At 38.0% G+C, this 15,388-nt stretch overlaps 1 protein-coding gene across 5 annotated transcripts in view; it reads left to right on the top strand.

The window, feature by feature from the left end:
- The window catches only part of PLEKHA5 (pleckstrin homology domain containing A5), a 241,684-nt gene that overhangs the window by 122,077 nt on the left and 104,219 nt on the right, over nucleotides 1-15,388 (top strand). Inside the window, exon 1 of one of the 5 annotated variants that reach the window (XM_068559800.1) lies at nucleotides 12,663-12,752. The exons of the other annotated variants lie outside the window; for them this stretch is intronic. Within the exon in view, the coding sequence (XP_068415901.1) occupies nucleotides 12,718-12,752 (35 nt within the window). The 5' untranslated portion in view covers nucleotides 12,663-12,717. Of the gene's footprint in view, nucleotides 1-12,662; nucleotides 12,753-15,388 lie in introns of those variants that run through there. 5 annotated transcript variants of the gene reach the window in all.

Genomic DNA, 15,388 nt, shown 5'->3' on the forward strand with positions numbered 1-15,388 from the left:
TTTTTTGTTGTTGTTTCCTTCAATTATTGTGCACATCAAATCTAGGACTTTATCAAGATAGCTTTGCAGTTAGTTAGTCCTGGCCTAATTTTGATTCCTGTCCCCGAAATGTTACTGAGGGCCTCCTCCCCGCAGCCTCTGGGTTCTAGGGGCAGAGGTGTGCTCTGCCGTTGTCTCTGGGATTTTATTCCCTGCTGTGGATGCACTCACTGTGCTTGTGACATCCGAGCCTACACAGGTTATGAAAATGGTATCACAACTGCCTCCTGGTGGCCAGTGGTCGTAAAATGCCATGAGATGTGAGAAGCCTCCCACTTCCAGAGCTGTTAAATGTTTTTAAAAACGTGCTTCTTGGAATAAATGAATAGGGTACTCTAAGCATGTTTATATAGTTCTTATTGTGAGATGGCAGCTATACTAGTACTTTTGAACTCCAGCAACTCCTCTGGGAAATCTGGGACTTGCAATCTATAGCCATAGTTGTTTGTTTTGTTAGAATAAATAGTTGCTTTTTTTTTTTTTAACATAAGGTTTCATTTGGCATTTCTCAAAGCATGGTATGCATGTCACTGGTAGTATATAAATGATTTTTAGGTGTATTTGAGCTGAGATAAGCCAACTTGGGCATTTGCCTTTGTTAATTCAACACTGGCAAGTACCTGTAGCCTCTGACAGTTACAGGTAGACGTGACCCGTGTATGCCATCAACTTGTGAAATATGTATGTTTTGTATTTTTAGAATCTGTCAGCATTGGAGTTCCTCTCTTGCAGCCGCAGTGAGACAGCAGTTTTAGGGCAGTAAGGGATAGACACCCATGAGAAGGGTTTTTGCCGTCTCTTAATTCCCTCGGTGTGAAGTGCGAGGCAGTACCCGGCTATTGCCTGTGCTGCTGAGCCCGGTCTACGTCCCTAAGGGCGAGGATCTCAGAATCTAAATATTTCACGGCCCAGGACTGCTGCTGTTGCTAGGCCTGGAGGAGAGATGATAGCAGCTGACAGGGGGTGCCTGCTGCCGCAGCCATAGCCCAGCCACCTCGATTCCTGTCCTCAGGGCAGAAATTCCGGACCCGTGCAAAACTTGCTTACCACATCGAAAACATCTGCAAACAAGGAAACTTTCTAGACAAAGATGGAATTTTAATTCCAGAACGTGTGGAGTTTTAACACAGAATTGCAAATGTTGCTTGTTCTTTTCCCTTGTTATGTTGTATTGTACGGCCTGCCTTCTTGGAAGGACCCATCTGATCCTTGTAGAACATTTCCATTAGAACAACTGCGGTAGCAAACAATCTGTTTACCCCATCTTTCTCTTGAGAAGCAAAAACAGCCTTACAAAGTGATTTCAGAGGGTCCTAAACCACCAAGAAATCTCCCTAGGGCTCTCCACAACAGTAAATAATTAGGTTCTTTTTCATTTGTAATTTAGATCAGAATGCTTTTTAACTTAGCTTTTTCCTGAATGAGCTGGGTGGGCAATACCATTTGTGTTGTGGGAATTAATCTGAAATTCAGTATAACAGACTCACATTTTAAATCTTAGAATGCTGGATGTAATGGAGAAGATCCCAGATTATATCCAATCAGAGGAAGAATTGTAGAATGCTATGCTTTATTAAAGCAAGTTGAAATATTAATACTTCTAATCAGGATTGACTAAATTCCAATGCACATCTTCCTTCACATATTCATATTACAGCTACATTAGTTATTTTTTAATTCCTGTAAAATTCATATAGCATAAAATTAGCCATCTTAAGGTGTATGATTCAGTGGCATTCAGTATATTCACAGTGGTAGGCACCGATCACCTCTAGCTAGTTTCAAAATAATTTCATCACCCCAAAAGGAAACCCTGTGCCCATTAAGCAGTTGGCTCCCAATTTCCCCCTTCCCCGCCTAGCCCCTGGCAATCATTAATCAGCTTTTTGTCTCTATGGATTTACCTTATCTGAGTATTTCTTATAAATGGGATCATACAATATGTGATGTTTTGTGTCTGCCTTATTTCACTTAACATAATGGTTTTGAGGTTCAACCATGTTGTAGCATCTGTCGATACTTCATTCTTTTTTATGGCTGAATAATATTCCATCGTGCGTATATGCTGCATTTTCTTTGTTCATTCACCCATTGATGGACATTTGGGTGGTTTCCACGTTTTGGCTTTTGTGAACAGTGGCTAGGAATATTTGTGTACAAGTATTTGTTTGAGTACCTGTTTTCGGTTCTTTGGGATATATACCTAGGAGTTGAGTTGCTAGGTTGTATGGTAATTGTACGTTTAACGTTTTGAGGAACCACTGAACTGTTTTCCATAGCAGCTGCACTTTTACATTCCTGACAATTCTACGTATTTATGCTGGGATCTCGAACTGACTCTGGGGCTTCCAGATGAAAATCTGAACAATCGAGATGTTTTATTTTTGGTCAGATAACACCAGTATATATTTTTTTGGAAAATTTTCAAAGGAAGCCTATGAAAGTGATCCATTTCTAAAGTTTGTGTTTGAGTATCCATAATTTCTTATGCTGTTGATCCTCAGGCATCCGAACAAAAATTTTAAGAACAGCATTTAAGAGCTGAATTTACTCTGTGTTTTAAATTAATATATCTAGTCCTTTCTTATTTTGTCTTCTATATCTAATATGTAAATAACACTTTTGAAATATTTAGCTGATCTAGCAATCAGAGAGTAATGGGCACACAGATTGTTTAGAGTAGGAAAAAGTTCCTGACCAGTAATTTTCAAATCAAGTGTTTGATTTGATTGACAGTAATTTTACTGCATAAGGAAGTGGGTTCTATCCTTCCAGTTTCCAGTTGGGTACGTCTTTTCTCTCGTTTTCTGTTGGCAACTTAATCTTCCTTTTGTTGGTCGTTGCTAATGTTTTCCAGTCACTTAATGCACTGAACTGGTTTCTCCATGCTGAATTACATTTTGATCGGTTTAAACATGGTTTATTACTTTGTCACAGAATGTGACGGACCCCTTTTGGTGCCTAGCAAACTGCTGTCGACACATCCCTCCAGCTTTCTTCCTGTTGGAAAGAGTCCAGACTTTGTTCTAGTGGTTGTTTCCTCCATGTGTTCTGGGTAGGTGAGCCTCCAAAGCCCCAGGGTATAGATCATAATTATTCTTAGGGAGTTAGTCCTATGCCTTATGCCATAGGTAATTGGTTTAAGCTGAAGAACTGTGAAAGTTTTCTTCATTTTCTTAACAAAAAGAAACCTAAGGCAGGAATTCCGTTCCCTTCTTTACCATAAGAACATGATACTTGGAGCTGCAGTGGCAACGGTGGAACTATGAGAGAAAAGTAAGGAATTCACAAAGGAGCCCCGCCCAAGCGCCCTGGCATTACTGAGCTTCTGAATTAGTCAACCCGGAGACTGCCCTGCCTCTTCTTGCCATTTGAGATGCTAAATTCTTCATTGTCTGAGCCACTTTTTAATTGCTCATTCTGTTACTGAAAGCATCCTAACTCATACCAAAAGATAGATAGAAAATGTTTTGTTAAAATGTGAAAAAACAATATACTTCATAATTCTCACATGTAAAATTCAGGAAGTTTTATAGGTTAAAAAAAATTTTTTATAGGTAAAAATTCAGGAAATTTTATAGGCTGAGACATTTTCTTTAAACGCTTTCCATTTACCGTTGAGGTAACTATTATCCTCCATCATATAAATTATAAATACAAAGATGGGTTTTACCTAAGGGAAGAAACAAGTAGAACTAGTTTTGTTCACACATACATATCAGCTACTGAAGCCTATTTGTGCCTGAAAGTAGTTTTGTGGCCTAGAATGTAATGCCCAAACTAAACCTGCTGAATCAGAATCTCCTGAGGTTTGGTTTGGTAGTGTGTATTTTAAGCCAGTTCTCCCATGATTCTGAGGCAACCAGTATTTGAGTTTAGGAATCACTGACCTAGGGTAAATGTCTAAATTTCTCAGTGCTTTAGAACTCTAAATACTGCTGCCCTTTTTTGCTGGTAATAAAAGAGTATTTGAATTTCACATTTCAGAAGCTAAATTTATACTGAGACATTGATTGTCAAAGATATGAAATATATGTGAAAGTACCATTCTTGAATTTGTCCTTTGTTCTCTCTGCACTGTTTATTTAGCAGCTTTGTTTAGACATGGCAAATATTGTATACTTTGAGGAAAGGGTTTTTTTGTTGTTTCTTTTTAAAATAAATTTATTTATTTATTTATTTTTGGCTGCACTGGGTCTTCTTTGCTGTGCACAGGCTTTCTCTAGCTGCGGCAAGCGGGGACCATTCTTCATTGGGGTGCGCAGGTTTCTCATTGCGGTGGCTTTTCTTGTTGCGGAGCATGGGCTCTAGGCGCACGGGCTTCAGTAGTTGTGGCGCACGGGCTTCAGTAGTTGTGGCACGCAGCCTCAGTAGTTGTGGCTCGCGGGCTCTAGAGCACAGGCTCAGTAGTTGTGGCACACGGGCTTAGTTGCTCCGCGGCATGTGGGATCCTCCTGGACCAGGGCTTGAACCCGTGTCGCCCGGTTTGGCAGGCGGATTCTTAACCACTGTGCCACAGGGAAGTCCTGAGGAAAGGGTTTTTTTTGTTTTATTTCTTTCCTGTTCTGTTTCGTATACCTTGTAAACCACTTTACTTTTTCCTAAATACATTGTCTTACTCAGAACTCTTTTGTTATAGAAATCGAACTCAAACTTTTAGGCAAAAAGAGGAATTAGATGGTTTTTATACTCAAACTCTGTAGAAGGCATGGGTGCAACTCTGGGGAGTGGCAGTAGGGTTTGGAAGCAGTAACCCTTAACTCTGCAGGAGTTTTGCTGCTTCTCACGGTGTTTGGCCTGATTATCTCAGATTCCACCCATCCTCTGTGGCTTTATGCTCAAAGCCCATTTACATTTGTCTCTGCTTTTTTGATCCACATGGCTTTCAGAATAGTAATTGTTATTGCTTAATGAGCTCTAATTATGTGTCAAATACTGTTATAGGGGCTTTAATGTTTGTATTCATCTAATCCTTATAAAAATCCTATGAGGATGGTGCTGCTGTTATATCTGTTTTAGAGATGAAGAGGTACAGTAGTTTTCCTAAGGCCTGACCTGAGCTTCTGACCTAGGCAGTCTGGTTCCAGAATCCATTTATGCTATAGCATCTCATATTCTTGTTTTTTTATTTATGTAGTTATTTACCCACAACTAGTTTGGACATTTCATTTCTTTTTCTTTCTTTTTTTAGTTCTCCCACAGGAGCCAAAGCAAATGCTTCTTCTGCAGAAGAAGCAATATCTTCAATAAATATTCGTTGAATGAATTTTAAAAATCTGTTAATAGTAGCCAAGGAAATTAAATCTCAGCCCAGGTTTGTTTAATTTTTCTTTTCAACACTAGACAGCAGTATGTATAACATTTCTAATAAACTTCTAATGTAAGGTATTTTCACTTAAAAGCAGAAAAAACTTGTAGGCCAAGGAATTTGTGCAAATGAGGTGTAAAAACAAAGAAATTACTCCTCCAGTGCCAGAAATGTGAGTGTAGAAGTGTAGTACATTAAAACCTGTTTTGTTTTGTAAGGGAGAATACTCATACCTCGAACTTGGCCTTGGCAGGCAAACGGTCTTGGAGTTGTTGCCACAAAACCACCTGATTGTGTCTGTTATATAATGTCATGAAGAGAAAGGGATGACTTATGAGGACCTTTCGTGGAGTCAGTTGTAGATATAAAAGTCTCTTTGGTCCCAAGGCTATATCTCAATTGTGGGTCTCCATAACACGCTCCATCCTGTTCTGCGGTAGTAAAACCTTTAAAAACATGCATGTTCTCTTGCCTCCTTTCAAGAGAGTAAGCAGTACTTCTCTTGACTAAATGAAGCCGACACACAAAGCACCATTATAATAAGTTTCTTTGAGGCCTGTTTTTTGATGGTAATGAAACTGGTGACACTGTCATATGTTTGATTCTATTCCCACATCAAAAATAGGCCATGTATCTTCCAGGCAGACGGTATAAGTGTAGAATCTATTTAGTATTTGAATAATAGATGTTTTGTTGGTAAATCAGGCTCTGTAGAAAACCAGTTAGATTTTATAATTTCTTTCAGAATGAAAATCAGTCTATATACAGGTAGAGTGTAAGTCACAAACTATCGTTCAAAAATGTATATTCATCCAGAGTTGAAGTTAGGACCTAGTCAAGGAAATTAGGTGTAAATTTGTATTTGTTTTCCTTGGTTGTTGATATATTATTTCATATTCATCAATGTGTTCTGGAGTCTGAATTTCTTTATTATGTTAGAATTTAAGATTATCTTTTATAAAATGCAAAATTTAAGATTATCTTTTATAAAACAAATTTCTTTATTATGTTAGAATTTAAGATTATCTTTTGTTATTTCCAAATCTAATTTTTTATTAGTTACCATTGCACGTTAAAGTACAAAATTAGCAAAGCTTTCATACTTTACTTGTTGTGCGCATACACTTTTACCTGGAATTTTTCTAGAATTGAAATGGTTGCAGTTAAAATATAGGTAAAGATGCCAGAGCCTATCAAAAAATTGACTACTCACAATCCATTTTTTTCCCTATCAAGTGAAAAGCACCCAGAGATAGTTTGAGAGTTCAAATATTCAAAGGAGGTACAAGCGTAACCAGACATTTCACCTGTAGCTCAGAAGTTGAGATGTCATTTGCTAGTCGTGAAAGGGAAAAAAGATGATCGGTTTTAATGCCCACATCATTGCTGCCTTTAGGTTTTATCTCTCACTTTGGTTTGTATTTGGTTTTATAGATGTGTAAACTTATTAGAGTTAGTCCATTTTCCGTGAGTATATATGTTCTGTTTGTTTTGCAAACTAGTGGACAAACATCCTTACTGACAGGTCCTTTGAGATGTAGGTGTGTATGACTGCAAATTTTGTTGGTCATGCTAACTGTTCGTGATATGTTATTACTGCAACTACCTGAGTGAGGGAAATTGGGGGAAATCTCTCCAAGGAGGTGACATTTGAGCTGGACGAAAAGTGTAAATTGGTGAGATACACAAATTATGACAGAGTTCACAAGGAGGAAGTCATGGCTAGCAGTCTCACACAAGAAGTGGAAAGAATTTTAAAAGGATTGGAAGAAATAAATTAAAGGGATTATATGATGGCCAAGTCAGTATCTTATTAAACTGGCCTTTGAGGGCCACCTTGGTCATCAAGGACCTGAGAACTGGATATTTTCAAATTAGAAGGTTCCTTGTCCTGTTAGTAAGCAAGTATATTTAGGAGCTACCACTCCTGGGGGAAGAAGACTCTAGTGGTGTGAAGGACTTCTTCATTATAATTGGTTCCTTCCTAAGCAGGTGTTTGTGGATTCATCTGACTCTTAAATCATTCAGCTCTTCCAATTACTTTTTCCAAGGGTTTGCTGTGTTATGAAATTTTAGCTCTAATAGAAAACCCAGCGGGTAGTGTGGAACAGCCCTTGAACATTTTTGTGTAGTGAACCGAGAATATCTGAACTGTTGCGTCAGTGTCAAGGGAGTGATTGCCTGGCTTAGTGGTGTTGAGTTGGTTTCTGTACTGAGCTTCAGTTGATGTAGCGGTTACCTGTCCGTGCACTAAGTTCATGGGACATTTGGAGTCTATCTCAGGCTATCCTTGGGTGTGAGTGTTCGATTTCTGTGAGTTGACAGATTTACTCTTTACCTGATTGCCATCTTTTAACAGAAGATAATGAGGATGTGAGACACCCTATTTTTGAATTATAGCCAGTCCTTTGTATCCGAGGGTTCTGCATCCACTGATTCCACTAACTGTGGATCAAAAATATTGGGGGTGAAAATTCCAAAAGGTTCCAAAGAGCAAGGCTTGAATTTGCCTATTTACATACCATTTACAATGTATCAGGTATTATAAGTAATCTGGAGATGATTTAAAGTATGCTGGAGGCTGTGCGTGTAGGTTATATGCAGATACTGTGTCATTTTATATAAGGGACTTGAGCATCCATGAATTTTGCTATCTGAGGGATGAGGGTCTTGGAACCAAAACCCCACAGATACTGAGGGAAGACTGTATTTTTAACTTACTTTTGTAAATTGATGCCTTGATGTTTCTTTTTTAAGTCATGAAGATATGGTGGTTGATATGCCAAGATGAAAAAATTTGGAAATTTGGGAGAGAGGAAAAGGAGTCTATCCATATTCTTACTTTACCTTTGTAAAGTATGTACCTGTGTACCTCTCCATCTGGCTATTTATCTGTATCCTTTATAATATTCTTTACAATAAACTGGTAAATGTAAGTAACTCTTTCTGTGAGTTCTGTGAGCCATTCACACTAATCAATCACGCCTGAGAAGGGGGTTGTGGGAACCTCCATTTATAGCCAGTGAGCCAGAAGCACAGATAACAAGCTGGATTTGTGATTGGTATCTAAAGTTGGGCGGGGGTGGGATGGGGCTGGGGGGACAGTCTTGTGGAACGGAGCCTGTGGGCTCTGACGCTATCTCCAGGTAGATTGTGCCAAACGTAATTGCCTGGCAGTGTTAGAAGAAACACACCTCCGAAATATGTGGTTGTGGTCTTCTCGTTGTACTAATATTTTTCTGACCTGAAAGATTTGCATTAATTAAGTGACCTAGGGGATGAAAATCAGTAATCAGGTGATGGGACATTGGAGCACTTTGTGTTATCCAGCACTATGAGACACAGTATGGAGAAGACATTGGTAGATCTGTTTCTCACCCATTAAAAGAGCTTCTGCTTTGGGTATTAGTGATGAGTAAATGGGCACCAAATTATAGAGACGGTTGGGTGCTGGATTGAGTCATTTGGATTCATGCCTGTTTTGCAAAGTGAAGGCTGGGGAACCAGGTCACATAATTCAGGGTCAATGGTGGCATTTTTAAGAACTGAGTAGTCAAGAGTTTTAAATGCCACTGAGAAGTGAAGTAACCAAGAACTGAAAAATGATAGTTATCACAACTGAATCCTCAGTCCTTATCACAAACAGCCCTAAAGAATGTACTGAAGCACATTGTTTGGTGACACATATTTTGGAGGCCCTCACTGGCCATTTTTTCTGTGACTTTTTAACAAAGCATGGTTCTTGCCCTGTAGTGTACAGATTCGTGAAAAGAGAATCAGGATTAATTGAGATTTAGGATTCTCTACTGATTTAAAGAAGTTCATTAGCTCTGACAAAGTAATGGGGCATACATCCACGATCTACCTCAGCTTCCTTTCCTAAAAATGTTGTTTGGGCAGAATCAAAATAGCTAAACTAGCCATCCCTGACTTTGGGGAAAAGCAGGGCAGAATCTTACAAGGTGCCTGTAAGAATTGTCCTATTGGTATGCGTTTTTTTTTTTTTTTCCTTAAATGAATAGTTTCTCTGTTAATTGGGCACCTTTCGTAGGTGTAAATTTTAGATTACATCTTATCTTTGTGCTTTCACAACTACTGCTACCTCTAACTGAAATCTCCTCTTGAAATAGCTCAGCTGTCATTTACTGTACTTTGTTAAGTCTCTTCCAGATTCCCCCAGGCATTTAGCCACTTCCTCTTCTGCGCTCTGCAAATCAGGTTATGTTATAATGATCTGTTTACAGCTCTCTCTTCCCTATTAAACTGTCAGTTCCAGGCTGTTCTGGCCTTGAGAGGAGGGGCCTTATCTTATTCCCTCTTTTTTTGTTCCTTGCCCAGCCACACTGTTTTCCCTGTGGAAGTCCTGTAAACCGTGGGTGGTGGGCGGAAGGACCTGAGCCTCCCAGGTCCTAGAGAAATAGTGCAGGGTGCCAGTAACTTCATAAACCAAACACTGGTCGACTTGTTAGTTCTCGGTATTCCTGGTAATCTTTCAGAGTCTCTTGACAGATCTCTGCTGCTCCATTATTGTTGTTTTTCTCCTGGCAGCCATATACAGAACTACCATGCCACTGTGATTCTGCAAACATATTATGCTGCCATTTTATTACAGAAATGTTTGCCTTCAGATGGGATAATTTTATAGCATATACAACAGTGACTACATCTAAACCAGATCTGCTAGAATAACATAAAACTTCCTTCTTAGCTCATTTTAAAAGTGTTTTGTTAAAACTGTCCTGATGGTGCGAACAGTTGAAGACTTACATAACACAAGGTCACATTGGTTTGGGGTAGAAATAATAGGCTTACTACATTTTAACCTTCAAATATTCTGCTTAAACATTGTTATGATTTGTGTCATTTAAAAGGGGCTGTCCTTTGCTTTTAGAACTACGGGCAAAAGTTATTTTGTTGACTTCTCTTTGACATTTTCAGGAATGGGTTTTGTTTTCCTTTTCAGCGTGAGAAGTTTAAACAGAGACTAATTGAGGCTAGCAAAACCTTCACTTCGAAAAAAAAAAAATAGGACAGATTCATGAATGACTGACTACTTTTCTAAAACATATGCAAACCCTTCTGGTTATAGCAAACTGTGTCGGCTTGCTTGTCTATATTTCAAGCTACATGATGAAACAATTTTGTTTCCTCAACTTGAAATGCTATTTTTAATTTTTGTTATAGCAGTTTCATATGAAAGGAGTGTTTCAGCTCCAGTTATGTTACATGCTAAATTTAGTTGTAAGACAACTCACTTTGATGTATCTGCACATTTTTATGTCATTAGCATTCTAACAAGATATTTCCAGTACATTTTGTAAAATGGCTTGTCTGTACTTTTGTTAAGAGTCACCATTTTGGTTGAAGGGCGTGAAATGCAGAAGAAATATAGTCGGTCATTAAATATGAGTTAACATTTAATCAAACACTTGTTATGTGGTAGGCACTTTTCCAATTGCTTACATGGTTTTTCTCATTTAATTCTCACAAAAATCCCATGAGGATTAAATTGTTTTTTTTATTTTCCGTATAAGGAAATTGAAGCATGGAGAGGCTAAGTAACTTGCCTGTGGTCAGAAAACTATTGAGAAGAAGAGCTGGGCTTGAACTTGGAGTCTTCTGACTCCAGAGCCTACATGCTCGTGGCCATTAGCTAGACTGCCTCCTGTGTGAATAAGCATATGAAGAAAGGTTTAACCTCACTTGCAATTAAAACAGACACACAGGGCTTCCCTGGTGGCACAGTGGTTAAGAATCCGCCTGACAATGCAGGGGACATGGGCTCGAGCCCCGGTCTGGGAAGATCCCACATGCCGCGGAGCAACTAAGCCCGTGCGCCACAACTACTGAGCCTGCGCTCTAGAGCCCGTGAGCCACAACTCCTGAAGCCTGGGCGCCTAGAGCCCATGCTCTGCAACAAGAGGAGCCACTGCAGTGAGACGCCCGCACACCGCAACAAGGAGTAGCCCCCGCTCAGCGCAACTAGAGAAAGCCCACATGCAGCAACAAAGACCCAACGCAGCCAAAAATAAATAAATTAAATAAATAAAATTTTAAGATAATAATCATAAATAAATAAAACACACTCACACACAATTAGAACCGTATTTTCTGTTAGATTTGCAGAGGAGGAAAGTAATTGTCAATACCCAGTATGTGGGAAAGGAGAAATCTAATGCACTGAGGTATAAATATAAATTGTTACCTCTTTTTGGAGGGCCAAGCATGCGGATATTGAAAACATGCACATGCTTTGGCCTGTCCATCCCACTTCTAAGAATTATCCTACACAGCTAAATACAGAAAAGTACAAAGGTGTCTAGACCATGATATACATTAAGCACTATTTATAAGAAAAAATTTTAAATTAAGTGTCCAGTAGGAATCAGGTTTTGGTAATTGTGATGCGCGGCCATCAGAAAAGAAAAGTTAGGGATGTAGTTACTGACATGGAAAGCTGCCCATGGCATATTGTTGAATTTAAAAAGTGGGTTGCAAAACAACATATATAGTTTGATTTCCTTATATTGACTAAGTATGTGTTTATATACACACAAACTCTGGTCTAAAAGAATGTTCACCAAAATGTTAACAGCTGTTATCTTTGCTGCTAGATGGTATAACTCAGTGATCCGATGTATGGGTTCTGAGTCCTGCTCAGTCACTGACTAGCATTGTGACCAGGGGCAAGTTCCCTAACTACTCTGTGCCTCAGTCTCTTCAGGAAAAGGGAGATAATTACAGAACCTACATCTTTGGGTTCTGAGGCTCAGATGAGTTTGTAAAGTGCTTGACATAATAAGTGATCAATTATTATCATTATTATTATCATTTTTAGGTGGTGGAACTGCAGGCAATTTTAGCTTTCTTTATACCTTTTATTGGCTGAATTTTTTCAAATAAGTATGTACCAACTTTGGAAACAACAGCAACAAAAAAAAATGTTTTTAAAGGAATCATTTAAATAGGTTTGCTTACAGTTTTAACAGAAAATATCTATGTAGAGCTAAGGTTATTTAAAATTCCTCCCTGAACATTCTTCACGAGCTGTTTGCAACCACGTATGCTGGTATTTTACCCTATGCTATGTGCCAACTTTAAGGGAATTGAAATCGTTTTTTACTCTTATGGCTGGAAGGCATGCATAATCACAACAAACTCTTCTGGAGAAGCTGCCTCAGTTTGCAGCTGCAATGACATACTGGTGCGTGACGTCAGTCTGGTGTCAGACTGGCAGAGTGGCAGGCTGGCCGACAGCCACAGTGCATTTCCTGAGTGCTCAGTCCCCACAGCGCTCATTTGGGAGCAGCTCAAAGACAAAGCAGTGGAGTGTGATTTTTATTCCAGTATCCACTTTTGCCTGTAGTTGAATGTCTGTTTACGAATGTGATTTTGATGGAGGCTGGTGAGTAATCCTTGTTACTTTCATGTATAATAATAAATAGCTGATGGATAGATGAGTGGTAGTCCTTTTTTCTCAGTTAATGATCGTCTGATAAGTAATCTTTGTAGCCCTAGTGCCAGGCACAGTACCTAGTGCAAAGGATTTACATATTATAAATATTTCTATAACTGAAGTATTGTATTCTTGTAGAAATGTAAATGCATTGTTAGGCTTTTCAAATGACTTGAGCATTTTAAGATGTAATCTTCCTTTTGGTCTCTCCTTAACTTGAAGTTGCATAAATGCACAGTAGTTGCAAATTGCTTGAAAGCCTAAAGATTTTTGTTTATTGTTTTAACTTCTTCAGAGGAGAAGCTTGATTTTTTTTTTTTTTTTCCCCCTTCACGAGAGCCAAATGAATAATTCTCAGAAGTTCCTTTGGAGGAGATGCTAACAGTACTCATTATGTAATACTTTTATTAAAAAGTATATTACTAGTCTAAATTAATTAAGTTAGCTGAAGCTGCTAGTTATTTAATTCTTTAATTATCTGGTAACGTGATTCAAAATAGGAATTCACAAAGTAGGATCCTCAAAATAGGAATCCTCATTTACCTAAAATTTAAGAGCAATATAATGGCAGGAGATTATTATAGACAATATTTTGGCATTTAAACTAATTAAATTACTACTGCCTTTGATTGTAAAGGCTAGCAACATGCCTTTAAAGATTTCTTATTAGCAATTTTAATTCATGTCTCTTTGAATTGCAGTAAATGAATTGATTTAGTTGTTTTGAAATCATTAGCTTAAGAAGTAGGCTATGTTGGGTAAGTTGTGTGTGTGTGTGCGTGGCTATTTTGCTTTTTTTCCCCTTCATTTTGAGTGGATGAATGATATTATTTTAATTTTAATTTCATACTGTTTATATAGTATAAACTGAAGCCTTTAAAGCCTTACGCTTTGTCATTTCTGGCATAATTCTTTTCTTGCAGGTTCAGTAGCAGCCTTGTGATTTCAAGGTCTTTTAGAGGAATTTTCCAACAAAGTTTTCTCTTAAAGAACAGGCACTTTTTACTTGTAAGTCTAGTTTAAGAAAAGACAATACGAAAATTCTTAATAAATGTAAATATTTTCACATCAATTTTCTGAAGCAATTAAAGAATAAGACTATTTGTACATAGTTTTTAAATGAATAAGATAGGTACTGAAAGGAAGTGACCTAAATCAGTTGTTTATATGCAAATGTGCAAAGATATCAGTAATTGCCTTATTATGACTCCTAATACATTGTATTTCTATTATATTTAGAAGCACAGGATATAGAAGTAGGGTTTCAACTTTATTTTATTTGACTTGACAGTCTTAATTCAAGATCCACAATTTTTCCCATAAGCTGCAGAATTTTCAGCTGAAAATTCTGCCCAGAGCTAGAAAGTATATAGAGAATTCATTAATATTTTTATTCCCTTTAAAATTTATCTCAAATCTACCTAAAATATTTTAACATGGTTTTAAAATAGCCTATATTTTAAACTTAATCAGTAAGTTACTGTAGTAATGATGAATTGGAATATATTCAGTATACATTCTAAACAAAGATGTTTTTGAAGCATTATGACATCAGAGGTCATTGGCCTAAACTGCTGCTAAAGTTCAAGTGAAGACAAGCTACTTAAACTTTTTTGTATGAACAGGAAATTGAATCTGGCAAAACAAAAAAGAAGGGAGGATGAGCAGAGCTTGTTGGGGGGGAGGAGGGATAACCTGAAATTGACTTAAAAGTCTGACTCAAGTCTAAAGCACTGGGAATAAAGTGCTTGTCTGTTTTCTAGTGAATAAGGTGCGCTTTGAGGAACTCTTTCCACCAATACTGAAGCCTGATGGTAAAATATAATTGCTGTATTCTTCAAGTTTGAAAATTAGCTTAATTAGTAAACTCAGATGGAATAGTAATTCTTTAAGCCCGTTATAGTCTTGAACTATATTTTTGTTTCCTAGTAGTGGACAGTACAAAACCTTGTGCTTAATAGATGCTTAATGAATATTTGAGCATGAATAAATGAATTGATGAAGCAAGTGAAATGAGTGAGGAGAATATCTTGATCCTGTATTAGAGAGATTCGTCTTTTCTGGGATGATGGACACCTACTAGTTATCTAACCAACTAATAGCATGCCGTGGCCTTGCATTCTGTTAGAAGGAAGTGTCTCCAGAGTAGAATACGGCCATCACAGTGGCCTACAGTGGCCATTGGAGTTCATTGCCGGCTTTGCTCACTGTGTCTCGGTCTCTGCTGTGGGAAGTGGGCCCTGCCCTGGTATTCTGGGTCAGATTTCTGTCCAACTCCTACCTCATCTGTAAGTGAGAAATTTCTCAGTACTTGGGGATAATGAGTTGCTGACTAAACTGAGCCTTAGTTAAAGTGCTGTGTGCGTCACATAAGTGCATTATGATTTGGACCTTTTCAGAGTTAAAAAATATATAGTCCTTGGAAATTGAAGTGACAGAGAACCTAAGAATGGAGCAAATACATTGCTTCAAAACTTATATAATAAAATTTTTATATGCAAATACATTTTGACTCAAAGCCTAGATTTTCAGCCCCATTTCTGTGCCCCCATCCCTTCAGTCTGTGCTAAACTCTGGCCACATCC

The sequence above is a fragment of the Eschrichtius robustus genome, chromosome 13 (assembly GCF_028021215.1).
Source record: "Eschrichtius robustus isolate mEscRob2 chromosome 13, mEscRob2.pri, whole genome shotgun sequence".
NCBI classification, from domain to species: domain Eukaryota; kingdom Metazoa; phylum Chordata; class Mammalia; order Artiodactyla; family Eschrichtiidae; genus Eschrichtius; species Eschrichtius robustus.